This window comes from Marmota marmota, unplaced genomic scaffold (genome assembly GCF_001458135.2).
Source record: "Marmota marmota marmota unplaced genomic scaffold, marMar, whole genome shotgun sequence".
NCBI lineage: Eukaryota > Metazoa > Chordata > Mammalia > Rodentia > Sciuridae > Marmota > Marmota marmota.
In genome coordinates this window covers 5,135,516-5,163,158 of record NW_025999945.1, presented here as the reverse complement: position 1 = coordinate 5,163,158, position 27,643 = coordinate 5,135,516, and the positions used below count along the sequence as shown (strand labels likewise).

Genomic DNA, 27,643 nt, shown 5'->3' with positions numbered 1-27,643 from the left:
CCCCCCCCCCCGCCTCCAGCCATACTATGGATGGTACTTGGTGAGAGACTTCTTATCACCGAACTTCAGCCAGTCCCTTCTGCAAATGGGGGAGGGGGAGAGAGTGGTGACACTGTCCTAGGCCTAGGAGAGTGACAGAGAGGGTTATAAACTATCCCAGTTCTCCTGGCCCTGGAGTGGTGCCTGGGGTCTTGGAGCTTTGTGTCTGCTCCTTTGCCTGCCCCCTGCTTGGCCCCCACATGTGCTTCTACCTGACTGACCCCAGCTTCTGTGATACCCCTGGCTCCGTCCTTGCTGCCTCCTGCACCTTGTACTCCTTGTCCTCATTTCTGCCAGGGTGAGGAGCAAGAATTAGCTGAAGTCTCCAGCCCTCCACATGCCCCCTCAATGGGGTCACCTTCCCAAAGGCAGCTCTGAGCAGACCCTGCCTCAACTGAGGAACCCTCCATGGCTCACTGCTGCTCCTAGGATTAAAAAAAAGACCCTCAACTGAGTGTTGCCCTTACCTGCAGCACTCCACTGTTCACCCCACCCTTTTCTTCATCCAAGGGCCATGGACTCACCCCAGTGTGCATGTCTATTCCTGCAGATCCTCAAAGACTGCTGTGCTGTACCTCTGCTCACACTGGCTGCTAACCTGCCTGTCCTTTGTGTCTGCACCAGCATTAGCTGCTATCTTCTGAAAGACTCCCATGTTACCTCCAGCCACGTGACCCCACCTGCATTCTTCCTGTGGGATCTTGAGCCATCTCAGCCCACCCTCCAGCATCCTCCAGACGGTGTTTGCAGGGGCCTGTGTTTGTGGGGCCTGAGCCGGGATCTGTGTCATTTCTGTTTTCAGCATGGGGCCCCTGCTGAGTGCATAGTAGGTGCTTGGAAAGATTTATGGTGGGCTCCAGGGGACAGTTTGATTACCTGCTGGGAAGGAAATGGCTCCCAATCTGTCTTCTTATGGCCAGAGAGGTGTTGATGAGAAAGTGGAGCCTTGCCCATCAGGTTTCTCTTAAGTTCCTCTCTGGTTTGTGAATTTTGTTGTATTGTTTTTCAATTTTCCCAGAGCATCTGCTACTGTGAAAATTTTCATTATCACTGGCAAAGATCCCCTCTCATCCCTGCTGGCTGTAGGAGAGTTCTGATTTCTCTCCCCATCTGCTCCAAAGCACCTGAGGGCTGAGATGGGTAATGTCCCTGGGCCAGCTGGGCTCTTTCTCAGAAGAGGTCAGGAGTGAGCCATTCCCTGAGGTAGGGCTCAGCAGGGCTGACCTGCATGGTCAGGGAGTCATTGGCCATGGCCTGTGTCCTGAGGGTTTGCCAGTACTTCCCCGAGATGTGGGGTTGGTTATACTGGGAAAGCTGGCTTTGGGGCTTGGCCAGCATTGACACCATTCCTCTTCCACGTACAGAGACCCTTGTTCCCAGGGTGTTCCTTCCCCTTAGAAGGTGGAGTTATAGTAGGTGAAGCTCCCTATGCTCCCCAGACTCAATTCTGTAAAAGAGGAATGATTTTCACAACTTTGGAGACTATGTTGCCACGATGACTATGAGGACAATGAAAAGATGTTAGGAAGCAAGACCTGTGTAACTGCAGCAGGTGGAACCAGGCTGGGTATCAGCCCCCTTGCTCTTTACCTGCAGCACTACACCTGGGCACCCTGCTTGGGCAGTACAGATGAGCAAAGGATACCTAAGTCATGCCCATCCCACTGACCATCAGCTCAGGCCTTGCTGCCCTGACTGGCTTTGCATCTGGCTGAGCTGCTTTCTTCTCCTTTGCACTAGGTGGTAAGGTAGCTGCACAGACTGCTGCTAGTCAAAGTGCTTCCTTGTTTCTCTGACACTTGATTCTCTGTTCTGTGAGGCAGGCACTATCATAAGCCCATTTTGGGGAGGGTCACAGAGAAGTTGTGACTTAGCTAAAGTCACATGTAGCTATAAGATGCAGACCACGGATTTGAGTACAGGTGGTTTGGTGCTAGATCATGGGGGGTGGGGAGGCCTCATCTCTTTCTGTTTCAGCCCTCAGTAGGCTAGACAGCAGCCTGCCACCTTTTCCTTTGTGCTATTAGATGTCTCTGCACTAACATGGCTTTCAGTTTCAAAAGCGCTGGGAAGGAGGGTACTCAGTACCAGCTCAGTGAAAGAATAAATGACAGATACTTCCCAAGGAGAAATGGTTGAGAATTTATCCAGACATTATTTTGTGCCAGAGGCTGTGATTTCATGCTTTCTGTATGATACAGGTGCTGGAACCCTACCCTTCTTCCTCTCCCTCCATTGTATAACATAAACAACGCTAAAGTTTGGACACGTGGATTGGCCAGCCCAGGCTATAGGCAGCTCAGTGGTAGAACTGGGATATAGCTCCAGCTTCAGGATTGTCAAGTCTGTTCTCTTTGCCCCACCCACACTACCTCCCAGGAAGAGCTTCTGGGCTGATGGACAGCCTCTGAACCTTGAATGGAGATAGGAGTCACTGCACAGAATAGAGCTCTCTGTCCCTTTGGAGCAGGAGGTCCTATGAAGGAAAGAGGACTCAGGCAGGAACAGGGAGTGAGAGTGCAAGATTCCCTCCCACATCCATGCACATACCTGCATGCACACCCACGCACACACACACTGAGGGCGAGTGCTAGGGTGAGAGAACTGAGGCCCCAGAAGTAAGAAGCATCAATGGGAGGATTCTAGAGATAGCTGGAGAGAGCTGAAAGAAGTCAGATATAGGTTGAGATGGAAGGGGAGAACCAGCAACCTCACTGAGCCTCAGTTTCCCATCTGGGAGGGTCACTGGGGCGTGGGAAGGAGTGCTTAGTCAGGGCTGGGGCCTGGTATCTGGATGGTCTTGCCTTTCAGGAGACAAAAGAGGAGAAGCAGTCACTGGATTTGGCCTCAGGGACCCGGGGGTGTGGGAAGGGCTGAGGGCAGGCTGTGCGCATCTGAGCTCAGCTCTGGCTCCTCAGTCCTGGTGTCCAGGGCCTCCGAGTGGAGTGGTCTGTTGCTAGGAGACTGGCCTGGCAGGAGAGCGGCCAGGAGGATAGGCTGCTGGGCAGGTTTTCCCTGAGCCCATTGTTGAGTTCAGTGGATGTTCTTCACCCATGGTCCAGTGACACAGGAGAGGTGTTGCTTCCAGGAGATCTAAGTCCACAGGCAGGTGGGATTTTAGGGATTCTTCCCTCCCTTGTCCCCCAGACTGGATCCTGCTTGGAGTCTGGTCAAGAGGGACTTGGGCTTTTCTGTTCAGCAGAGCTGAGATGACTGCTTTCTCTGGTAGAGTCAGTGGCCTCCACCTATCTCCATACCCAGGTTCCAGACACACTGCTATGGCTTGGATATGGGTAGGCCCTCAAAGCTTCATGTGTGGGGGACACAGATACAGCTGAGCCCCTCAGAGAGCTCTTTGACTCTCCCCCAAAGGCCCATTGTTAGCTAGGTGTGGTGGTGGATGCTTGTAATCCCAGAGGCTTGGGAGGCTGAGGCAGGAGGATTGCGAGTTCAAAGCCAGCTCAGCAACCTAGTGAGGCCCTAAGCAACTCAGTGAGACCCTGTCTCTATATAAAATTAAAAAAAAAAAAGAGTGGGGGGGTGGGGGTGTGTGCTGGCGATGTGGCTCAGTGGTGGAGCTCCTCTGGATTCAATCCCCAGTACGAACAAAACAAAAGACCCCTGTGTTAAAGGCCTAGTCCCTAGTTGTTCTGTTGGGAGGTGCTATAGGCCTTTAAGAGGTGGGGTTTAGTGGAAAGTCCTTGGGGTTATTGGGGTGGGGTGTCTCTCTGCAGGAGCTCCTAGGACCCCTGTCTCCCATGCTTTCTCTGCTTCCTGGCTTGTTGTGTGAGCAGTTTGCTCCACCATACACTCTTGCCACGACATGATCAGAGCCCCAAAACAATGGGGCCTCTTATCTAGAATTGAAACCTCGATAACTGTGACCTTCATAACCCCTTTCTTTTATTTTTTTGGGTACTGGGGATTGAACTCAGGGGCACTCAACCACTGAACCACGTCCCCAGCCCTATTTTGTATTTTATTTAGAGACAGGGTCTCACTGAGTTGCTTAGTGCCTTGCTTTTTGTTGAGGCTGGTTTTGAACTTGGGATCCTCCTGCCTCATCCTCCAGGGCCACTGGGATTGCAGGCATGTGCCACCATGCCCAGCTCATAACCCTTTCTTTCTATAAAGTTCACTGTGTGGTAATGTGAAGACTGGCTTATACATACACAGAATGGAGTCAGTCCCAAGTATCCTCCCCACTGCCCACTTAGCAGCCTCCCCTATGAGAAGGCCAAGTACTAACAGAAGTTAATCCTTTTTGGAACACTTACTATTTACTGAACCATTGTTTTAAAGTCTTTTATATCAATTACCTTGTTTAATCTTCACAACAGTCCTAGTAGGTGAGGACTGTTATTATCCTTTTAAAGGTGAGGGACTGAGGCTCAGCGGGGTTACATGGCCTGCCTGAGGGCACACGGCTGTCTGTCTCCTGGACTATGTATTTAACTTTGAGGTCAAAGGCAACTTGAGGTTTGAGCCTGGGTTCCCCTGGGGCTCTAGTTAGTGCTCTAACCTTGGGTCTCTGCTCCTGTTCCCCTTGTATACAATGGGGTAGCTGCACTCACCTCCCAGGGGTGTCATGGGGCTCAGCAATTAGGTGGGTGGCCCCAGTGTGGCACCTGGTGGTCATTTGTGATGATGCTCCCTTCCTCCTCTCCAACTGTCTGGAGGAGCAGGACCCTTATCCTTATGTCCTATCCAAAGCACAACCACTACCTTTTTTCCCTGTCTTTCTCTAAATAGAGCTTAAAGCATTTTCTTGGTAACCCTTTCTGGTCCCAGACTGCCCTGGATGTGACAGATGAAATGTCCCATGTCACTTTTGTAATCTTTCCACCCTTAGTCCATGTCCCAGGTCTAATGGAGCTCCCCAGAGAGCTCCTTGTACTGACCGAATGTCCATCCCTGTCCTCCCTGAGCCAATTCTGCTTCATGGCCTTGACCCCTGAATTTTCCTTTCTCTGGGCTCCATGGAACCAACCATCCTCAAATCTGGCTGCTTGTCTCTCTCTTCCTTTGTCAGCCCCAGGACAGCACTGTTGCTTACCCCTGGGGTATTCAACCCTAAGCAATTCTTCCTTCTTGGATGAACAATTGATGAAGAATTAGATGAAGTGAGTTGCCTGAGCCCCTTGGCTCATCTGCACAGGGCCTGGGTTCTGGGCCAAGTCTAGGAGGCCCCATAGTCCAAGATCTTTCTTTTCATTGTGCTGCCCAAGGGTAGCCCTGTTCATGGACAAGTCATAATTTTCCATAAGCCATCCCATTGATTCTCTGGCTTATTTGTTTACCTTATAACATCGATATTTCAGACAACTTCTTTAGTATTCATACATCTGGGCTTTTATTTATTTCACCCAATGTCCTCTGAACATCTCTGTACCAGGGCCTGAACCTGAAGATTCAAAAAGCCATGGGCCTCGGTCTCTCTTCTTTGGATCTTAAGAATTGGGCATGAAGTGATATAATAATACATATTCAATAGAAATGTGCTAGGATAAAGTATTCCTAGTGAGAGCACAGAATCCTAACCACTAGACCATCAGAGGCACCATGGGGTCTCTGTGTTCTTGGACTTGCAGGAAAAAGAATGGCTAACTTTGAATAGCAAGGGGAAGTCAAAGACCGTTGCACAAAGGAAGAGGCATTTGGGAAGGGTTTTGAGCAATGAGTAGGATTTTGAAGGCAAAGTAGAGAAGAAAGAGCCTTTCAGGAAAAGGGAACCAGTATGTGCTAAGTTAGCGATTAGGTATGAACACACAAGAGCATGGGGCATGTGAAGGTTGGAAAACAGAATGGTTCCCTCCTGTTGTGTGAAGTGGAGGGTTGGTGGCTGGTGTCACCGGCCTGACAGCAGGGAGCATATCAGGTATTTAAGGGCATGTTTGGTGCTGAACTTTGGTCTGTACAGGGGCCCAGAGAAAGGAGAGCTGGGAGGCAGGGAGACCAGTTGGCCAATGAGGGATGTGGGTGGACCTAGAGGGGTGGCAGCAGGGATGCAGACATTCAGAGGCAGGGTGAGGAGGTAAACTCATACAAGGACTGAGGGGCCCTGGGACCCTGAAAGTGCTGCAGGAAGCCCTAGTGCTCAGCTCCTTTTGAGGTTCTTTATGGCGCTCCACTGTGCAGACATGACCAGGACTCCTCACTGTCCTGATTTAACTTTCATTGTAGGCTTCTGTGTAATTCCCCGGCCAGGAGCCTAGTGTTCCATTGGTGGAGCAGTAAAAGTCATTAACGAGGAGCTGGAGAGCTATAAATAAGTGAGCATGATCCCACCCAGTGTTCCCTGTGTTTCCAACCTGTGGGAGCAGGGAATCAGCTTTGATTCATTAATTGGCAGAGGGATGAGGCCCCAGAGACCCCATGGTGCCTCTAGCTCTTCCCCATCCTCTTGGTTGGCTTTGTGCATCCTGCCTGAGCCAGTTGCCCACATGCTGTAGGTGACAGTCCCTATTCCCTTTGGCCTCACTGTCCTGGACTTTCCTGGGCTGGGCTGAGCTTGAGGCCAGAAGAGCACGCAGGCTCCTCCTGTCCTGTCCAGGAGAGAAGCTGCCCAGGTGCTCTGCCCAGACCAGACCTCAGGCTTGCCACTTTGCTCCCCACTCCCCCTTCTCTCCCTCTGAGTTCTCCTGGCTCCCCTCGTTAGAGTGTCAACTTTAAGAAACTAACTCTCCTTCAAATTATGGGATGTGGCTTTTCTTTCTGGGGGGCATGGAGAGCAATTGGCAAGTTTGAAAATTCTTCTCTACTAGAGTTGTTTTGAGCATTAAAGAGGTTGCAGCTCTGTTCTCCAGGACAGGCACCTGGCCAGGGCCTGGGAGCGTAAGCTGTGTGGGTGCCTGCACATGCGCCTATGGGCCAGGGAAGGAGACTGCTGCGCAGCGGTGGCACAGAATAGCCTACCAAGGCCAGTGTTGGCAATCAACCACGGTGAGGGAAGATTAGGGGTTGTGAAAGTTCTCTGGAGGGGTGATGGTTACCCACAAAGCACATAGAGGAGGAGGGTTAGTCCGACAGGTGTGGACAGTAGTAATGTAGGCAGTTCAGGGAGTAGGCGAGGAGGCCCTCAGGGATAAGGGCTTGGGGCATGGAGTTCCTGTGCAAAGTCTGGCTCCCTGGAAGGCAGGGTGTGGGTGTGGATACCCAGAGCCCTGAGGGCCCTGTGTCTTATTTTAAGGACAATGGGAAGTTGGGTTTTAAGCATGGACAGCACAATCTGGGGCTTCATAAGGGCCAGATCACTGTGACATGTAGAAATGACAGGTGTATGGGCCCACACTGGGGGAGACCATGGTTTGGACCAAGGTGATGGCAGTGGAATGGAGGAAAGTGGACAGATTCAAGTTATATTTGGGAGATAAAACATCTAGGACTTGTTGACGACTTAGGTGCAGAGGTTGAGGAAGTAAGAAGCGGCAAGAAGGAGTGGGTAGATGGGGGTGCCACTTTCTTGAGATTGAGGAATCAGCTCAGGGAAATCTGTGTTGTCAAGTTTGAGTGGCCAGTGGAGACATCAGGTAGGCTGTTGGCCGGGGCTTAGGAGCCCAGGGGAGGGCTATGAGCTGGAAAAATGTGGAAACTTCAGTGGGGCCAGGATTTAATATTCAGAGGCAAATGGAAGATGCATCTTTCCACAGAGAGAGGACATAAATGATGGAGTTGAGTGTGGGAGAAGGCAAGAGGCAGGGGCATCCTGAGCCCAGGAGCAGGGAGCAGCCTTAGACCTGGGAGATTTCCTTCTTCAACTTTCAGTACAAATGCAGATAGATGGGAAGACCTGGAGGCAGGAAGTGGAGCTGCCTTGGGATGCTTGCTTCTAGTTTTTTGATGAAGAGTGAAGCAAGGTCATCAGTTGAACATGGACAGAACTCTGGGATGCTCAAGGACAATAGGAAGGGAGGTAATAGTAAAGAAGGGGAGTATGGTGAATAGCTGGGTGGGGAGGTGGTGACCACAGTGGGGATTGGTGACAATAATGTTGCAAGGTCACCAAATTGCAGTTGGGTGGTTCTCTCTGCCACCCTCTGTTGCTTGCTTATAGGGGTAGAGAAGTGGATGGGCCGGCTTACCCATGGTGGGTTGACTCTGGGTTGAGGTTTTAATGGCCATGCTATGTGAAGACAGAGGGGACTGAGGGACCCTGCAATAGAGTGATCAGAGAGAATACTGGGCCCGGAGGGCAGTGAAGGCAGGAGGAGAAGGGCTTGCAGGTCTCCAGAAATTTGGAGAGCTGGAGTTGAGAGTGACCGAAGCAAGTGGTGGACAGGGTTGCTCGTCAAGTGTGTGTTCTGTGCTCAGGAGGAGGCACCTTCCCCTGGAGAGCCTGGGGGAGCATCCATGCATTCCAGGGCCAGAGACTTAGAGCTGGCCTTTTACAGCCCCGCCCCCCATGTGGCCTCATTCCATGATTTTGTTTACCCTTTGTATGTCTTAATAAAAGATGAAAAATGTTTATTCTCCATAGATCAATAATTTACTGTGAGTTATGACAATACTAAATTTGGTCAATTATTCATTGGCCATAAAGTATTTATAAATGCTACCTTAATTTAAAGCATTAGCCATTAGAATTCAAATATTCATAAAGCCAGTGACAATTTAAAGGAGGAAAGGAAGGACTCAGATAACAAGGGTGGCAGGGGGGAGATTGGGTGCCTGCAGCTGTTAAGATGATTGGAGGCATGAGGTGGCCCTAGGAGCCTTGCTTGAGGGAGCAGCCTCAGGGCTGGCAGAGGTTCTGGTCTCCCTTGGGGAGAGGTCATTCCTTCTGGGCAGGCAGGGCTCAGTCTGGGTCTGCTCAGAGCCTGGCCCTCCTGTTGCCTGCAGAGAGCAGTCAAGCCTTGCTAAGCCTAGGTAAAGTGAAGCACCTACCAGGCTTCTACCCCAGGTGGATGTTCTCTCTTTCCTTGTCTGTTGGGAAACCTCAGGTTGTTCTTATAAGGTGGTAGCCAGAGACCAGCTAACTCAGGGGCTGCTGTTTGAGGGAGTTTGTGATCCCAGAGGAGCAGGGACTGCAATGGATGGATTTCCTCTCAGATCTGGTTCTCAGGGGGAGTAGTTGTGGCTGAGCCTAGGGATTGAGGCATCCAAGGTGCCTGGCAGATGGCAGGGCAGGCTGGTAGTGGCCAGCATCATTATCAGGCACAGGCACTGAAAGGGTGGGTCTCTTCTAGCATAAACTTTGTGGGGCATTGTTTCCCATAGCCTTGTCCTGGGAATTTTATAGATATCCCTATGGGGATGGAGAAGAGTGCCCAGAATGACCTCAATATCTGCAGGAGGCACTTCTCTTATCTCTAGTACCCACCCTGCAGTCAGGTACCAAATGACTTGATGGGCTGAAGAATTGCCTTCATTCAGGGCAGGACATATTCTTGCTTGCTTGCTTTTCCCTGGGGAGTGCTAAGCTTGGAGTTGCCCTGGGATTTCTACCCAGAGAAGGGGATGTAGGATCAACTGCAGAGTCCCAGGCTGTCTCCTACTGGCCTCCGTCTCTTCCCATCATTGGTAGTGGAGGTTCCTGGTGACCTGGTTCTAAAGTTCTCTGGCTGTGTAGCACTTGTCAAATGACCAGCCAGCCCTCTCTGTGCTTCAATTTTCTCACCAAGGGATAAGAAAACTAGGGTGAGAGTGAGTGAGAGTTTGTCCTGTTAGGTGGTCAGTATTGCACCTGGCATATATTAACCAGATCCTTGAATGCTGACATCTTCCCTAGGGAAGCTGATGGAAGTGTGATAGTGGATTGGGGGGCCATGTCTAGGAGTCCTGGCTGAGCTCCATGGCTCTCCTCCTCTTGTGCCAACCCTGAATTCAGAGCAGCCTCTCTCCTCCCAATTCCTGGGAAGCTGCTGACCGGCTTACATGCCTTCATGTTGACCCTCTGCTTTCCTGGGACAGAGCTCTGGGAAGGGATCTTGAGCTGCTCATTACGATTCATTTCTACTTCCTTCCTTTCCCCACCAATGCATCCTGCTCAGGGAACCCTTACCAATCCATCAAGTCTGCACTGTAATCAAGAGAGAAATCAGTTTTATGACTATGTGATATTAGAGGCAAAGAATGATAACAAAAGCTGTTATCCTCCAGAGAAGTTAGGAAATACCTCTAAGCTCCAAGCCAGAGGACCTTGACTTCTGAGGTCCCATTAGGTGCCAGGCAGCACACATTCCTCTCCACAGATAAAAACCTTTCATGGAGTGCACCCAACAGCCCTGGGGAATGAGTATCATCATCTTGATTTGACGTTGATGTGTGTGCATACAGGGGCAGGGAGAGAAGCCCCAAGAGGATTGCCCTCTCACCTAAGGTCCCACAGTGTGTCCACAACAAAGTCCAAACTCAGACCCAGGAGTTCAGCATCTGTTGTCACAACCAGGGCACAAGTTGTGTAATGTCTCCTCTCACATAACCTTGATTAAGCTAATAGCTAATTTGGCTTTGATCTGATGTATTTTGATCTTATTATTTTTATGTTAGAAGCCTCCAAATAACCATCATTTCAACAGTGCCCCAATTAGCAGGCCATTCACAGTGGATTGAAAATTGACTTGCATTGGGTCTCTCCATTAGTGCCTGGGAGAGACTTCCAGCCTTAATTACCCACCCCGTTTGCTGAGACTGGGTGGCTTGTGATGCTGCAGATGGCTGCACAAGGGTGGGTCAGCCATGCCCACCTCCATGAGGGAGGGCTGTCAGCATGAGGGGCAACGTGGACCTTAGGTGTGACGACCGTACTTAAGATCCTGGGCATGACTTGGATGGAGAAGTTGAGGGGGAGATGGGGAGGGTCCAAGGAAAGGGCTGGGAAACTGATGTCTGGCATCTTTATGTGCACAGTGCATTGTGACAGTTGTAATCCGTGTTCTGAGTCAGTGGTCCCCTAGTTCTGCTTGGAGGAGATTCTTATCTCCATTAAATAGAAAACTGAGATTCAGCAAAGAGACCTGCCCAGGACCACATGGCTACTCACTAGAAGGGAAAAATCAGTACTGGGTCTGTGAGGGCTTTTCCTGTACCCTCCTGGTGAGTGTGCCTCCTGGCTCCTGAGTCTTTGTCATGCTACATCCCCGCTCAACAACCTTCCCCCTCATTTCTGCTGGTCTAAATCCTTTTTTTTCCCTTTGAGGCTCTGATGCCAACCATACTTCACCTTCTTCGTGGAACCTGAGAGCGTCTTCTTCTTTTTTTTCTCTCTCAGGCCAAATTGTGGTGTCTGTTTCCTGGGTGATCCCAAGATCAGGCAGGGGCCTGAGTGAGGTGTGTGAGTGGGTGGGTGTGCTGAGTGTATGCATGAAACAGTAGTTGGCTGGAATCTAGTGGGCAGAAGGGTGGTAGGGAGTGTGAGGCTGTAGGAGGGCAGGAGCCAGTCCCCTGTCCCCAGTGCACAATGGCATGTGTGAAACTGGGGCTTAGAGAGGTTCTGTGACTTTAGAGCCTGGTGGATATGGAATTGGGGACTTCATAGGGTTTACTATCGGGAGTCAGGTGGTGACCTGGGAGGGAGCTGGGCAGAGGGACTGACGAGAGCCTGGAGTGACTGGTGGCTGCCAGGAGGTTTCTCTCTCCAATGTCCCGGGTTGGGATCATCCCTCCACAACTAATTTCTGGAGTTCCTGGGACAATTTATGGCCCCACGATGTTCAGTTTATTTGATAAAATTGCTTTTTAAGACTATAAATGCAATATCTTGGCATTAAAGAGAGTCTGTACAAAGGAAGAAAGAACAGCCTATTCATCAACTGTGTCTTAGCTTTTAGTGTTTGTTTTTTTTGCCTTATTCATACGGATGCTTTCTATCTAGTTGTAATCAGGGTGAGCATATAATTTTGTATAGTGTTTTGTTTTTTGTTTTTTACTTGACCGCTTCTCAGAAACATTTCCCCTGTGTCTCTGGCACTGTTGGAAAGAGATTGGGTGGCATCTCCGTCCATCCCTGTCCCTTGACGGTTGTGTGGTCTCACATCTTATTATCTGGGAAATGGATGCAGTGATCCCTTCCCTCCATGGATGTCCTGAGAACAACGTGAATTCACATATATCATCGGCTTGACAGAGTTTGGCCCAGAGGAAATTCTGGCACAATCATCCCTCCTCTTACATAGCTTTCGTGCTTATCCATTATTGGAGGATTCTTTTTCCTTTTCTAAAGGAATTACCTATTCATGTCACGAAATTTTTGGCAAAATATAGAAAGGAAGGAGAACCACTTCTAGGCTTCTTATAAATTGCAGTCGCTTCTAGCATTTTGCATGATTTCCTTCTGATTTTCTTTCATGCGTGTTGAGTTTTATTTAATTGATATCATAAAACATGTACAATTTCGCATTATTTTTCACATACCTTTTTATGATGAGCACTTTCCCATGTTATTGTGTTGTTTTCATGAATGGTTTTAAAGGCTGCATATGCTTTTGGCAAATGGAGCGCTTTCATAACCACTTACCTATTTGCATCTTTTAGATTGTCAGCAATATTCCAGGAATATTGCTAAGTGTCCTCTGCATGTTTTTGGACCTAGTGCTGTTCCTACAGTTTGGATGGGTGCCCAGAGAGGAATTATTGACCAGGGAGCATGAAAATTTCAGGGCTCATAGTATCCTTGCACGAGTCTTTACTGACTATTGTGTGCTGTGCACTTCTATGCCTGTGGGAGGATAGTGAACACAGTAGGCACTGATTGTGTCCTTTTGAAGCTTGAGATCAAGTTGAAGAGCCAGACAGTGACTCAGGCAACCATGCAGTGCTATAACAGGGAAAATGGGGGACCTGCAACAAGGGGCCTTTAGTCTGTCTGGGGAAGTAGAGTTTGAGTCCTGAAGTAAGAATGGGGATGCAGATTGAAGAGTTGAGTCTGAGGGGCCAAGAGTGGGTAGTTGGCTGGAGTCTAGTGGGCAGAAGTGTGGCAGGGAGTGTGAGGCTGCAGGCATGGAGTTTGACTCTATTCCCAAAGGCTCTTGGGAGCTGCCCCTGGGCTCTAAATGTGCAGGATGTGATTGGATTTCTGTGAAGTCTGGGTGGGTGAGGGCAGAGCATTTGGGTGGCTTTGAGATTCTCAAGAGAGACTTCATTGTCCCTTGTGTAACCACTTCCAGTCCCTGGCTCTGGAGGCAGCAGATTCAGCAGGGAGAATGTGCAATATGAGTTATCATTAGGATGCTCATGAGGGGCAAATTCAGCCCCTGGCAGGGGAGCAGCCACCTTGGATGCTGGTGAGTGTGGAGGGACCTGGCCTTCTGTTGCCTTCTCCTTGGGCCGTGGGTTCCCTTGTTCTTTGCCTCCTTCCCCTAGCCCTATCGGAGGCGTTACATAAACCCAAGGGCTCCCAACCGAAAGAATCACATTGTCAAAGTTGTTCAAAGTCTGCTTCGTGCAGCAGATGGCCTGCTGCCATTCACAGGCTGTGTTTTGAAACCGCATCTGCTTTCCCACATTCCTGCCATCACACAAAGCATTCGGAAGAAATGTTTGCCTCAAAACTGGCATGGGGGATTGTGGCATGGGAGGTGCGTCTTTCTATTAGCTGGTCTGATGTCCTATAAAGGCCCAAGTGTGTGGCTCAAAGGGGCGCCCCTAGTGGTCACTGGGTGATTTCAAAAGCTGAGTTCCTGAGTGCATTAATCCTGGAAAAGATTGCTGGCGGCTCTCTCTGTTCTTCCTGGATGTCCGCAGTAAGCTTTTGAGCTGCTGGCACGTCATCTTCTATGATTTTTCAAGTGGTTTTGGAACAGCCTGGGCTCTGGAGGAAACTGCTTCATCTGGGGTTTGACCCAATATTTTCATGATAGGACTCAAGGATCTTGGCCAGAGGAACTGGTTTTCAGCCTTTTCTTTTGCCTACATCCTGGGTTCTATGGGGGTAAGGACATGTCTACCTGCTTTTCTGATATAATTCAGTCCTTACAGTCCTAATCAGTTCAGTTCTTCCAATAGTTGTAGAGCACACAGCATATTCTCAGCCTATGACAAGGTTGCTGGGATACCCACATTCACAAAATACGTTTTTGGCTATTAAAAGGGCTCATGGTCCTGGGTAGGATCACTAGATTAGAGATCTCTTGGGTGAGCCAGGCAGATTTGAGAAGGATCCCCACTCTAGCATCCTTCTTTGTGTAGCCTGGGGTAAATAATTTTGCCCCTTCTAACCTCCATGTTCTCATCTGTTAAGTGGGCACAAAAATGTGTAGCTAAGATTGTCAGTGAGACTGTTCATGAGAGTTGCTGGCCTACCCTATGACTGGGTTCTTGGTCCCTGGAGGGAGCATCTTGGGGCCTCGTGCGTGCATGAGCTGCCAGGCACGGGCTGTGTGAATCAAAACCTGTGAAGCATTTTGCTGATGGTGACCCCTCCTTTTGTTCCCCGTCTCTTTCTAGCCTGTGACCTCATGACCCAGGGAATTTTGGCTTTGGTCACATCCACCGGCTGTGCATCTGCCAACGCCCTGCAGTCCCTCACAGATGCCATGCACATCCCACACCTCTTTGTCCAGCGCAACCCCGGGGGGTCGCCACGTACCGCCTGCCACCTTAACCCCAGCCCAGACGGCGAGGCCTACACACTGGCTTCGAGACCTCCTGTCCGTCTCAACGACGTCATGCTCAGGCTGGTGACAGAGCTGCGCTGGCAGAAGTTCGTCATGTTCTACGACAGCGAGTATGGTGAGTGGGGGGTGGGTGGCTGCTCTGGGGCTAGGGTGCAGGGATGGCTGGGTTCTGGGAGACCTCAGATGTATGGCTTCACCCAAGGTGGCCCAGCTCTTGGGAACTGGCTGGGCTGTGAATGGGTGGTTGGTGGTCTGTGCTGAGTGTGCCTTGGGGTCCTTGGGCCCAACCTTGAGCTTCATGAGTAGGGTAAGACCTGCAAAAACAGTTCTGAAGATAGGCACTGAAGTTGCTTAGCAACAGCACCTTATCATGACAACTGAAGTTTGAATCATCTTAAGAGTTTTCAGTAAAATATTAATAAACTGCTGGCAGGGATCTGAAGAGCTGCATGCAGGCAGTGGTGGAGGCTTCCATCTTGGGTCCTCCTGGAGGCCTCCCCTCTAAAGATTGACCCTCATGTTGGATGTTTGCATGAGCTTCTTGGTTCCTTGCCTTCCTCTACCATGATCTGACCTGAGTTTCAGGATCTCAATCTAGGGCAAAGTTCAGAGGGAGGGATGCCCAGAGTGTCCCTTGGCCAGCCTGGGTTGTTGTGGCTGGGGATACTGCATGGATAAACATGGCTTCTTTGAAGATCTCTCGTATGAAAAAAAGTATAATGTGCTTGTTAGGAAACCATAGAGATGGGCTTTGGAGAAATGGTTCATGTTTACTTATGATTTCTCTGTATAAAAAGATCAGTCTGAGTTCTGAGATAAATGGTTTTCATTTAAAAATATTTTATTTGGGGATTATTGAGTTTCACAAGCATTTATGAGAAATAATGCAGAGAGATCCCATGTGCTCTTCAACCAAGTTCCCAAGGGTCACTCCTTGCATAACTGTAGTACAGTATCACAATCAGAATCAGGTAAGTCCATGGTCTCTGTTCACAGTTTACATGTTGTCCTGGGTATGGATTTATGTCTGGGTGATTTTATCACATGTGCAGATTTGTGTGACCACCAGTCAGGATACAGGGCTCTTTTCTCACAGGGGTCCTTGTGTTACCCCCCTTATAGCCCCAGCCACCCCATTATGTGTTAAGGGACAAAGGGTACAAGTGAGGGTCAATAGCCCCATGGGCTGGAGCAGGATGGAACGGGTGAACTCTGGAAGTCCCATTTTGTCTCCTGGTGAAATAATTCCTTTGCCAAGAATGTAACTAAGAAAAGAAGTCAGCATATGTTTGCATTTGCTAAATACTCTGCTTCCCTAAGACTGGGATGCTGTCCTCAGCTCTTGAATAAATATGCTGTTTGGAGCCTTCCAGGAAGAATTGAAAGAGCAAACAGTTTTTGTGCTGAAATAATGATGAGGTGCTGATGGGGACGAGGGTGGCCTGAGGCTCTGGGGACTTGATTGGACTCTGTCCAGGACCTGGCCTCTCCTTCCCACCCCTGCTTAGTCCCTGGCCCTTGAGGAGGTATGTAACAGTCCCAAGGTGATACAGAACATCTTGCAGGGTTCAGGCCTTCCCCTGAAAATTCTTTAGGCTTGTGCCTCAACCCAGAAGTCCAGTCTGCATAGAGGATGGGCCCTGTGGGAGGTGTGGACACCACCAGGGCAGGGGCATGCCCTGGCATCCCTTGTGTTCAGGTCCTTCCCAGCCTGTTTCTCCCAGTTGCTATTGTTTCCCTTCTACTCTGGCCTACACCCTAGGGCCTGGGGAGCCTTAGCCATAGTAGCACTCCAGTCTGCTCACTGTGCAAACTCCTGTGATCCTTGCAGATTGAATGACACTGGTGGCACTTGCCCAACCTGGGTATTTTCTCCCTGCTTCATCCCTTATCCCCACTTAGCTCAAGAAGCAGGTCCTCAAAGAAAGACATCCTGATCCCACCTGTCCTACAGAGCTGGTGTCTTGCCCATGCGCTCTTCTGAGCTCAGCCTGCCTTCAGCTGGGGCTGGTCCTCAGTGGACACTGGACTGCCTCACCTGGTGTTCAGCTCCAGGAGAGGGGGACATGTGCTTTTCACTGCTGTGTTGTTGCTGCTACTCAGCATGGTCCCTGGCACAGAGAATCCTCTCAAGAAATAGTCACAAGTGAACAAACTCATGGGCAAAGACATGGAATTGCTAAATAATTTCCTCACAGGACAGAGGAGAGATGGGGAGACAGTAAAGGGCACTGGGTAGGCTGACATTTGAATCAGAGTGAGGGTAGGCAACTGGAAAGCAACTGTTTCATCCTTTAGACACACTGCCCTGCCTATCTCTTCTCCTACCCCACCCAGAACCTTCCAGAAACCCCAAAGATGTGCCCCTGTTTTCTGACGTGAATGCTTTTGCCACCTTTGGTGAAGTTTAAGTTAGTTTTTGACTAGACCACCCTTAACCTTTGATTTCGTAAAGATGCAGGGTGACTAGTAGCTTTCACTCAGTGGATCACTGTGGACCGCTGGCTGAGGTGTCCCTGGGTAGGATTCTGAGGCTGTATGTGGGTTCAGCAATAGGTGCTGTGGTGGCTCTGTGAGGCTTCCACAGTGGAAGGGAGGGACTGGCAGTGAGCTGCCATGTTTGCTGAGTCTAATCTGGCCAGGGATGTGAATGGGGGACCTCAGACCTACCATACATACTGGGAAGCCTGTCAGAGCAGTGGGACCCCTTAGCGCTATCCAAGGTGCTGACCTATTTGGCTTTAGGCTCTTTGGAGGCCAGAGCTTTTGGATTCTGGATGGGACCCCCTGCCTTTGCCTGCCCAGGTCATTGGTCCTCACTTGAAAATCTGTTGGGATTAAGTTACTGTAAAGGGGTAACTTCTTGACACTCTCTGCTTGACCTGGCTATTCCCCTCATGGGCAGAGAGCTTCCATCTTACTTTCCAATGTGCCCGTGTTAGGTGAGCCAGGGTGATAGACGCTCACGTGCTGTTCCATGCAGCAACCCAGCCCTGAAAGAAGCGATGTGGGTTTCTCCTTCAGCATTGCTGGCAGTGAACTGTGAGTGCTATGGTGGATTCTCATTGCTGATATGGCCAAGACAAATGGTGCCTCCAGCTCCCAGGGCTCCTCCTCCATCCCACTCATTGCAGCACTAGCTGCAGATGAGCCCAATTAAAAAGCAAATTGAGTGTAAAGACTGTTTTATTTCTTCCAAAGTCAAACAGAGTGGTTGGGGGATGTAGTGACTTTTCTTGGTGCTGATCTGTAAGTGTCTTTACATACATTATTTTATTTAAGCCACCCAATACCCGCTGAGGTAGGCTTAGTGGAACATTGTACAAATGAGGAAAAGGGGGCTCAGAGAGAGATTTTTGACTCTAAGACCTATGCTCTTAGCCAAGGCACCATCTGATTTCTGGAATTTGGGGCTTGCTAGGCTCCAGCTTCTCTCTCCTATCCCCAGCCAAGCAGAATTGATGCCAGTAAGGAGGCAGGGCTGGTTTAGAATGGTCTCAGTATGCCATAGCCTGCTGTGGTCAGTCACTTTAGTGACCATTATACATAGGACTGCTCCTTTGTGGGGTGAGACCTGATTCTTCCTCATTTGCCCATCAGGCTTCCTTTAAACCCAAATGTTTTTCTATGGCTGGAACCTGAGGACTGGGCATTTCAGTTAAGAGTCAGAGATCAGAGCAGGAAAAGCCATGGTCCGAGATAGAATTTGGCAGAGGGATGTGCTGTGGTTTGGATGATGAATGTCCCTCATAAGTCCATGTGTTAAAGGTTTGATCCCCAGGGTGGCACTTTTGGGAGGTGTTATGGACCTGTAAGAAGCGGAGCCTGGTGGGGCCCCCTTAGATTACTGGGGGTGTGCCCTCCAAGGGGATGGTGGGACCCCAGTCTCTCGGTTTCTTTACTTCCTGGCTTGTGATATTAGTGGCTTGCTCCACGATGCACTCCCACTACCACGTGGTTCCTTTGCCAGAGGCCCAATGCAATGAGTCTGCCAGATCTTCAACCTGAACCTCCAGAACTGTGAGCCAGAATAAGACTCTGTTTTTATAAATTAACTGCCTCAGGTGTTTCATCATAGTGACAGAAAGCTGACTAATGCAGGGTGAGAGAGAAGTTTGTGTGTATATGGTTTACAAAATATGAGATGTGCCATTTGGTAAAATTCCATGGAATATACTTGTGTGCTTGTTGTGACAGCAAAAGGAAAAATAAAAGAGAAACTGACATTTGGGATAGAAAATCTGTAACATTAAAATATCAAAAGTTTGGATGAAAGAGAACAGAGAACTTTCTGTCTTGCCACTTAAAATGCTGGGATATTTGTGTGTGTGTGTGTGTGTGTGTGTGTGTGTTGGGGGTGGGTGCTAGTAGCTGTAGCCACAATTTCCCTCTACATTTGGATGAGGGTTATAGTTGTGATGGGATCTTAGATATCACTGACTCATTCATTCAGCAAATATTCACTGAGTTCCTACCATGTACTGTGTATTTTGCCAAGGACTCATTTTAGATGAAGAAACAGAGGGGTGTAGCAACTTGGCTAGAGCTGTACAGGGCTGGTATTTGAAGTAACAGTCCAAGGATTCTTTATAGCATCTTTAAGGTCTGGTAGACCCTTTTGGGTCTCTGGTCCAGCTTGCAGGCCTGGGATGGGTTGAGAGCTAGGATTCTGCAAAAATAAAATCTCAGGGCTCTGCATGATGGTCATTGTCTAGTCTTAAAATTATTTTGAATAGAATGAAAGTTATACATAGTTTTAATGCATATGTCAAATTAAAAAATAATAAAGTGAATGCCCAGAACCCATAATCAGTTTTAAAAAAATGTAAAGAAGCCCTTATATACTTTACTCTCATCATTTCCTCCCCTATAAGGACTTAAACACTGTTTTGACTAGGTCATAATCAGTCTCTGGCTTTACTTGATAATTATGGATCCTCAAATACATATTGTTTAATTGGTCTGTTTGTGAATCTTATATATGTGAATAATACTTCCGTATATTTCTGTGATTGCTTTTGTCACTCCACATTAGGTTTCTGAGATTCATCCACTTGATGTGGGTATATTAATCATTTTTTTGCACAGTATATTGAACTTATGTATCCATCTTATTGTTACTGGACATTTGGATTGTTTCCAGATTTCTGTTATTACAAATAACGCTGATAAGAACTTTCTCTTTTGGTGTTTGTGTGCAAGAGTTTTTGAGAGTCTATTTGGATGAGGAGAGCTGCTGGCCTATATGGGCCAATGCATGTTTTGCTTTATTCACTTATATCAAATTGTTTCTTAAAGCATTCCTACCTATTTATGCCACCGTCTGCTGTGTACGGTGACTCGCTAAGTGCTGGACCTCACCGGTACTTTGTATTGTCTGTACATTTAAATTTCTAGTGCAAAGTGTTCTTTTACTCTGATTTTGATTTACGTTTTTCTGATGATAAATGAGGTTGAACATCTTTATGTGTCTTTATGGGCTATTTTTGTTTTCCTCTCTATGAAGTGCCTGTTTGTAGTTGTTAATTTTTACATCGAGCCCTTTCTTTTGTAAGCTATGTGTGACAAGTATCTCCCTTCAGTTAGTTGCTTGTCTCAATGAACAGAAGTTCTTTATTGTATTGTTGTCAAATGTGTTTGTCTTTTTATAGTTAGTTCTCTTGCTTGTCTTATTGAAGAAGTCTTTCCCTACCCAGATGTCATACTGATAGTTTCCTTTTGAAACCTTGCTCTCTGCATGGAGAGCAGATTTTGTTCACCTGGCAGGACATCTACAGCTAGGGCCCAGTCTAAGCTTTGCCTGGCCCCTGAGGTGAGCCCACCTCTCTCTGCATCTGTGACCCAGCATCCTTCCCACCTAAGCCCTGTCCTGCCCTGACATGACCATAGGACTGGTCATGTTCTTGGTGGTGATTGAAGAAGGCTCAGGCTCATTCAGCATAGCCTGTGACAGGGGGGTCAGGGAGAACTTCCTGGAGGAGCTGACGTTTAAACAAGTACATAAAGCTCAAGTAGAAGTTAGGCAGGCAAAGGGCAATGGGGAGAGGCGTGACTGGGAAGTATGTTCCAGGCAGAGGGAAGAATAAGCTGGAAGGCCTGGGAGTGATGAGAAGAGGAAAGATCACGTGGCTGGATTATGGGTGGTGGCCAGGAACAAGGAGGGACAGATTGGAGCAGGCTACAGAGGCCTCAATGAGGAGCTCAGAATCCCCGGGAGCCATAACTTGCTTCCTTGGCTAGTACCCTGGGGTCCTTTCTTTTATCATAAGTCCAGAGATCTAAGGGCAGACAATGGAGATGGTGTGGCCTTCATGGCTGGAAGGTTCTAGACCTTCTACTGCCTCCAGCCCAGACTGATTGACTATAAATAAAAGGAAAGAAACCAATACATGAACAGGAACTATGATCTGATTGAGGACAAACTGTGGGCCCAGAGTCTTGCCAGAGGCAGGACTGAACTTCCCAGATGACCCAGGCCTCCAGCCAGTGACCACCAGCTCCTGTGCTGGGTGCCACGAAGAAGCTTTAGCTGCACCAGCTCCGTGAGGTGGGTTTGAGCTGTCCCTGCTTTACAGATGAGGAAGCTGAGGCTCAGAGATGTGAATGGAGTTGCTCTAGGATGTGGCTGGTGAGTGGTAACTGGCCAGGTCTGATTCCCCAAGCCTGGGCATCTCTGCTCACATTTGTCCTATAATTCTCTTTCTTTCAGGGAGTTTTACCTCAGGAAGGTTCTAGAAGTGAGGCCCAACAGGTGTCAGGTGTTTGCTATGGCAACCAGCCGGGGTGGCTAGCTGAGAAGATGGAGTGGCTCATAAGTGCTACATGGGCATGGGCAGTGAGACCTCAGGGATGCTGGGCAGGCTATCCAGGACTCCACTGTGGGTAGCAAGCACCACAGGTGGACTTCGGTTTTTTTTTTAATGTGAAAGAATCTATTGCAACATTGTTGGTAACAGCAGAATTGAGTAACAACCTAAATATCCATCTTCAGCAAATTGTAATGTATACATTTAATAGAAAAGTGAATGTTTGCTGACAATAGCAAAGTGAGAACGTGCTGGGGAGTGTGGCTGTGCAAATGTGAGCTTGTTGGTGTGCCTATCTGAATAGACACACAGTCATTATAAGGAATTCTTGGGATAGGGATGGGCGATGTACTTCCCCCTGTGCAATTTCATCTACATTTTGAGTTTTATATCAAGTGCAAAAATAAATAAGGAAATGGAGAAAGCATGGTTTACCACTCTGTCCCTCCTACTTACCGCCCATGGTGACTTCTCTGAGCTTCAGCTTCCTCCTCTATGGAACCAGGATTGTAATCTCTGAGCCATAAGGGAAAGCATGTGGCAGAGTGCCTGGCACAGGCTAATGGTCTGTGTGATCACAATAAACCATGAGTGGGGACCAGCAGTGGCAGTGGTCAGAATTCTTTCCTCACAACGGTGGGTGTAGGCACGGAGAACCTCAGGAGAATCTTGGTGCAAGAGATGTGGCTGTTTGTTCCCCTGGCTGAGGATGGCCCTTGAGTTTAGCAGTTAGAGGCGTGAGCTCTGGAGAAGTCTTGTTGGAATGTATCCCACATCTGCTTCTGTAGCTGTATGACATTGGGCAAGTCACTTAACCATTCTATGCAACAATCTCCTCATTTGTAAAACTGGGACAAGATAATTATCTCTGTCCAATGTGGTCAGTGTGGGAAGTAAATGACTCATTTACATAAAGGGCTTAGCCTAGTGCCTGGTGCCTGGTAAGTGCTCAGTAAGATCCATTGTTCAGGAACTTTGCCCAGCTGTGGCCCAAAGGAGGCCTGCTGAATCCCAAGGGTGCTGGTGAATCCCAGTCCTGACTTGTTCTGCAGAAATTCTGCTGTATCTTGCTTGTGCTCTTGGTGTCTGGGGAGACAGAGCTTGGAGGTAGCTCTTTGACCTGCAGGGTGCCATCCAAGCCCCATGGTGGGGCTGAACTGCCCAGCCTCCCTGAGGTTCCCTGCCTGAGCACACGTGGTCCTTGTGAGCCACTACGCCTCAGCAGGATGACCCTCTTTGTTCCCATAGCAAACACCTGACAGCTGTTGGGCCTTACCTCTAGAATCTTCCTGAAGTAAAACTTCCTGGAAGAAAGAGAATTTTTAGGACAAATGCTATTTTAATCGGTCCTCCTTGCCGACAGCGTGTCCTTTCCAGCCCCTGGCAGAGCAGACCAGAGGACTCAACTGCGTTGGCAGGAGATCTGGTTAATAACACACATCGTATCATTATGGCATTAGTTTAAATTGAAGTAATAAATACTTTTTCCAGATGAAATGAGCAAGTGAGTTTAATTGCTAGGAAACCTACGGAAGAAGTTCGACAATAACTTTACCCGGACGAGTGTTTTGGGTTTTGTTCTTCAATCTAATTACAAAGCAACTGTACTTTGGGGCGCGTTAATTGTAGTGTTCGCCAGAAGATTAAAGTTCATTAGCTCTGAAGTTCCCTCGCCCCTCCATTGGGTTCCGCCGTGCGTCTGGGGACTTGAGGAGGTGCCTGGTGCAGCGTGGATAAAGACAGGGAAGTGAGGCTGTGTCGGTTCCCACACGTGCCCCACGGTGCTTCTTGGAGAACAAATGTGGGCTCCCATTGAAATCTCCCTTCTCCCCAAATCTCCTTGAGTCCACACATAGCAGGGAACAGGGAGAGGTGATTTGCTAAATATCAGAATTCCATGAAGGGCACCAATGGGATGTGACCCCAAACTCTGTTCAAGTCCATGTTCCCCTGCTTACTTCATTGGGGCAAGCTGGGTACTCTCCAAGCTTTGGTGTGTTTGATCCGCAAGATGAGTATCAGAGAACCACCCTCCTCTGTGGCTGGACTTTCAGCACAGTAGCAGGGCAAGAGCTTCTGCTTTAACGATTTTTTTTGGCCTGTTGCAAAAGGATCTGTTACGGTTTGGATGTGAGGTGTCCCCCAAAAGCTCACATGTGAGACAAGGTTTGGAGGAGCAATGATTGGGTTATGGCCTTCACATAATCAGTGAATTGATTCCTGGTGGGATTAACTGGGTGGTAACTGGAGACAGGTGGGGTGTGGCTGAAGGAAGTGGTTCATTTGGGGGCGTGGCTATGGGTATATATTTTGTAACTGGAGCGTGGACTCTGTCTGCTTTCTGATCATCATATGAGCTGCTTCCCACTGGGATTCTCTTCCTCCATGATGTTCAGCCTCACCTCAATCCCTGAGTAATGGAGTCTGCAGTCTACGGATTGTGACCTCTGAAACCGTGAGCACCTAAATGAACTTTTCCTCCTCTACAGTTGTCTGGTTGGGTCCTCTAGTCACAGCAGTGAAAAAGCTGACTAAAACGAGCAGGGCAAGAGCTTCTGCTTTAAAGGTTTTTCTTGGCCTGTTGCAAAAGGATCCTACCTGAATTCGCACAGGAGGCCCCGGAAGCAGGCATCTCTTGCCCGTTTCTCGGCACTGATTTGGCTGGGTGGGAGGCCCACAGGATCTTGCTTGGCTTGTCTCTTGAATATCTTAAGGAATGTCTATCCCTATGGAACTTTTGGGGGACAGAAAGGCTAGGAGCAACTTCCTGGTGCATCTAGAGGTCCACTCTGACCACTGGAGCTTTTTTCTCTTATACAGGAGTAATAGCCATTGTACCTGTGCTGGGCCTCCACTCACTGCCTTCTCTCACTTCCTTTTCTCCATTGTACCAGTTCATGCCTCTCCAGCTCCTCCTGCTGCTGAACATGCCAGGCACAGACCTGCCTCAGACCTTTGTGCTGGCTGTTCCCTGCCTGGGACACTCTTTCTGCAGATATCCGAATACCACTTCCTCAGCTTTGAGATTCTGTTTCTCTTTGGCACCTCTTTCCCTCTTATTTGTTCCCATTCATTTTATTCCTATTTACTCAGTTTTTGAAATCTGTCTATCCCCAGCCAGAATGTGAGTTCTGTGTAGACAGGCAGTTTATTTAAAAATACATTTTTTTTTGTTTTCATTGACACATAGTAATTGTACACGTTTATAGGGTTCCATGTGACATTTCAACACAGGTATATGGTGTGTGATGATCAGATCAGAGAAATTGGCATATCTGTCACTTCAGACATTTTTCATTTCTTTGTGTTGGGAACATCAAAATCCTTTCTACTAGCTACGTTGAAATCTACATTTAATTGTTGGCAATGATAGTTTTTGTGCTGTGCTATAGGGTATTGGGAGTGATTCCTCCTACCCAACTACATCAGGCACTTTTGCTTGTTATGTTGAATGCTGCTGGATTTGCAGCATTTAGAACAGCACCTGAAACTTAGTAGATGCTCATTAAATATATATGGTGCATGAGTGAATGAGTTGATATTTTTCAGATGGTCCATCATTTATTCTCTCAGGAAGCATTTTTTTTTTCCTTCCAGCACCAGGGACCAAACCTAGGACCTTGCACATGTTAGGCAAGTGCTCTACCACAACCCAAGCATTTGTTTGTTTATTGGAGATTTCCAACTATAACTGTAATATCTATATCCCATGGAGTCTGAGGGTGGATGAGGGAAGTTCCCTCCTTCCAACAGGGAACCCTTGAGTGTGTCAGGGTCAGGGCAGGATGGTGGTATAGACATGCCCAGTCCTTGAGAAGCTTCTCCCCAGCTTCCTGGGAGGGATGAACACGGAGCACCTGTTTATGTCACCGTGTGATTGGCAGCAGTGCCGCTGAGGTCTGTAGGGTGAGTCCGGCTTCTCGTGGCTCCATTTTGACTCGGCCTTTTTCTAGTGCGCTTCTGGGTGTGCGGCACTCTTCCCTGACCCTTGTTTCCTCATTTTGGCAGTGGGGATGATAAAACGCCTGCCTTAGTGGGTTCCCGTGAGGCTGGAATGAAATGATGGATTTGAGAGCTATGGCACTCCCTGTGGTCCGAGGTCATTTCTCATTTTCCTTGCTCTTCCTCAGTTACCAGGACACTGCTGGGGACTCGGCCTGCGGCTCAGGCCAGCCTCGAACCCCTTGTCCTAGGAGGCCTAGAGGCCTGGAGCCCCACCTCTGCTCCTGGAGGTAGTGGGTTGTGACTTTCAGCAGGAGCGGGGAGGGCTGTGCCAGGTGGAGGAGACCCGTGTGTGCAATGTGTGGCTGTGACTGGAGGGTCAGGAGGCTTTGAGAGGGTCAGCAGCTTAGGGCAAAGCTGGGAGGGGACTGAAGGGGTCAATGTGAAGGGGGCTGCAGAGGCTTCGTGGGACCCAGGCAGGTGGTGATGGGGTGGTCGCAGAGGTCCACGCATGTGTCCAGGATAGAGCTCATTCTTCCACCTGAGGTCTGTGCTGTGCCCTCAAGCCTTGTTCTCCTGTGCCGGCTCCCTCTGTCTCGTCGGGATGCTCAAGAACAGAAGCCGTCCTTTGTGTCTGCATCACTACCTGTGTGGCTGTTCCCCACTGTGTTTGGGTTCTGCCAGCTGCTGCCCACACTTGCTTCCCCCTGAAGGTTCAGGCCACTGAGAATCAGAGGATGGGGGTAACTGCTGGACATAGCCATTTTCTGTGTGGCTGGCCTTGTCTCCTCTGCTGGCCTCCAGGTAGGCATTTCCTCCCTGGAATTTGCCCTCCGGCCCACCTGTTGTGGTGGCTTGGGTGCTCACCTGCTGCCAGCCTCTCTGTCCAGGACAGGACACTCACAGGAGCCTAGGAAACCTGCTTTTTTTTTTTTTCTAAATTGTTTATTTGTTCTGTATTTATATGTGACAGTAGAGAGTATTTTGACATATTATACATACATTCTTATGGTTGTACATGATGTGGAGTTTTACTGGTTGTGTATTCATACATGAACATAGGATAGTTATGTCTGATTAATTTTACTGTCTTTCCCATTCCCATCCTCCCTCCCTTCTCTTCATTCCCCTTTGTCTGACTCGAAGTACTTCTATTCTTCCTTCCATGCCCCCTTATTGTGTGTTAGCATCGCCATATTGGAGAGAACAGGTGACCTTTGGTTTTTTGGGATTGGCTTATTTTACTTAGCATGATAGTTTCCAGTTCCATCCATTTAATGGAATTGCCACAATTTCATTTTTCTTTATGGCTGAATAATGTACCATTGTGTATATATACCACATTTTCTTTATCCATTCATCTGTTGAAGGGCACCTAGGTTGGTTCCATAGCTTTGCTGTTGTGAATTGAGTTGCTATAAACATTGATGTGGCTGTATCACTATGGTATGCTGATTTTAAATCTCCCAGGAGGAACTGAGGTTTTCAGAAGAGACTGAGGACCAGAATGGATGGTAGCTCCAGCTCAGCTTTGAAGCAATAAAGGTGTTTATTTGGAGTCCTTTGGATATAGGACCCAGGAGTGGGATAACTGGATCAAATGGTGGTTCCATTCCAAGTTTTCTGAGAATCTTCATACTTCATTTCAGGGTGGTTGCACCAATTTGCAATCCCACCAGCAATGTATGAGTGTACTTTTTCCCCACATCCTTGCCAACACTTATTCTTCCTTGTATTCTTGATAATTGCCATTCTGACTGGAATGAGATGAAATCTCGGTGTATTTTAATTTGAATTCTCTTATTTTCATACATTTCTCGACTAATCATATTTCACTTTTCTGGGAAGTGTCTGTTCCGTTCCTTTGCTGGGCACCCTGTCTTGAGTTTGGTGGATTGCATTGTTTGTCTGTTTGCTCATTGGTGTGTTTCCTGCACATATCCAGAGAGGATTTGCAGAAGCTTCTAATGATGCTCGAGAAGTGATGAGGTTAAGAAATCAGCAGACTTGGGAAGCCAAAACCAAGGCTGCCTTGGCTGTGCTCTCCTGACTGTCAGAGTGAAAAAGCCTGAAGATGTGACTTTTTTTTAAAAATTTTTTATTGTTGGTTATTCAAAACATTACATAGTTCTTGATATATCATATTTCACCCTTTGATTCAAGTGGGTTATGAGCTCCCATTTTTACCCCATATACAGATTGCAGAATCACATCAGTTACACATCCATTGATTTACATATTGCCATACTAGTGTCTGTTGTGTTCTGCTGCCTTTCCTATCCTCTACTATCCCCCCTCCCCTCC

The 27,643-nt window shown here is 48.4% G+C and overlaps 1 protein-coding gene across 2 annotated transcripts in view; it reads left to right on the top strand.

Moving 5' to 3' along the window:
- Grid1 (glutamate ionotropic receptor delta type subunit 1) overlaps window positions 1-27,643 on the top strand; it is a 703,077-nt gene that overhangs the window by 145,954 nt on the left and 529,480 nt on the right. For both annotated transcript variants that reach the window (XM_048801681.1, XM_048801682.1), the window contains exon 3: window positions 14,422-14,706. In XM_048801681.1, coding sequence (XP_048657638.1) covers window positions 14,433-14,706 — 274 coding nt within the window. In that variant the 5' untranslated portion in view covers window positions 14,422-14,432. The remainder of the gene's footprint in view (window positions 1-14,421; window positions 14,707-27,643) is intronic.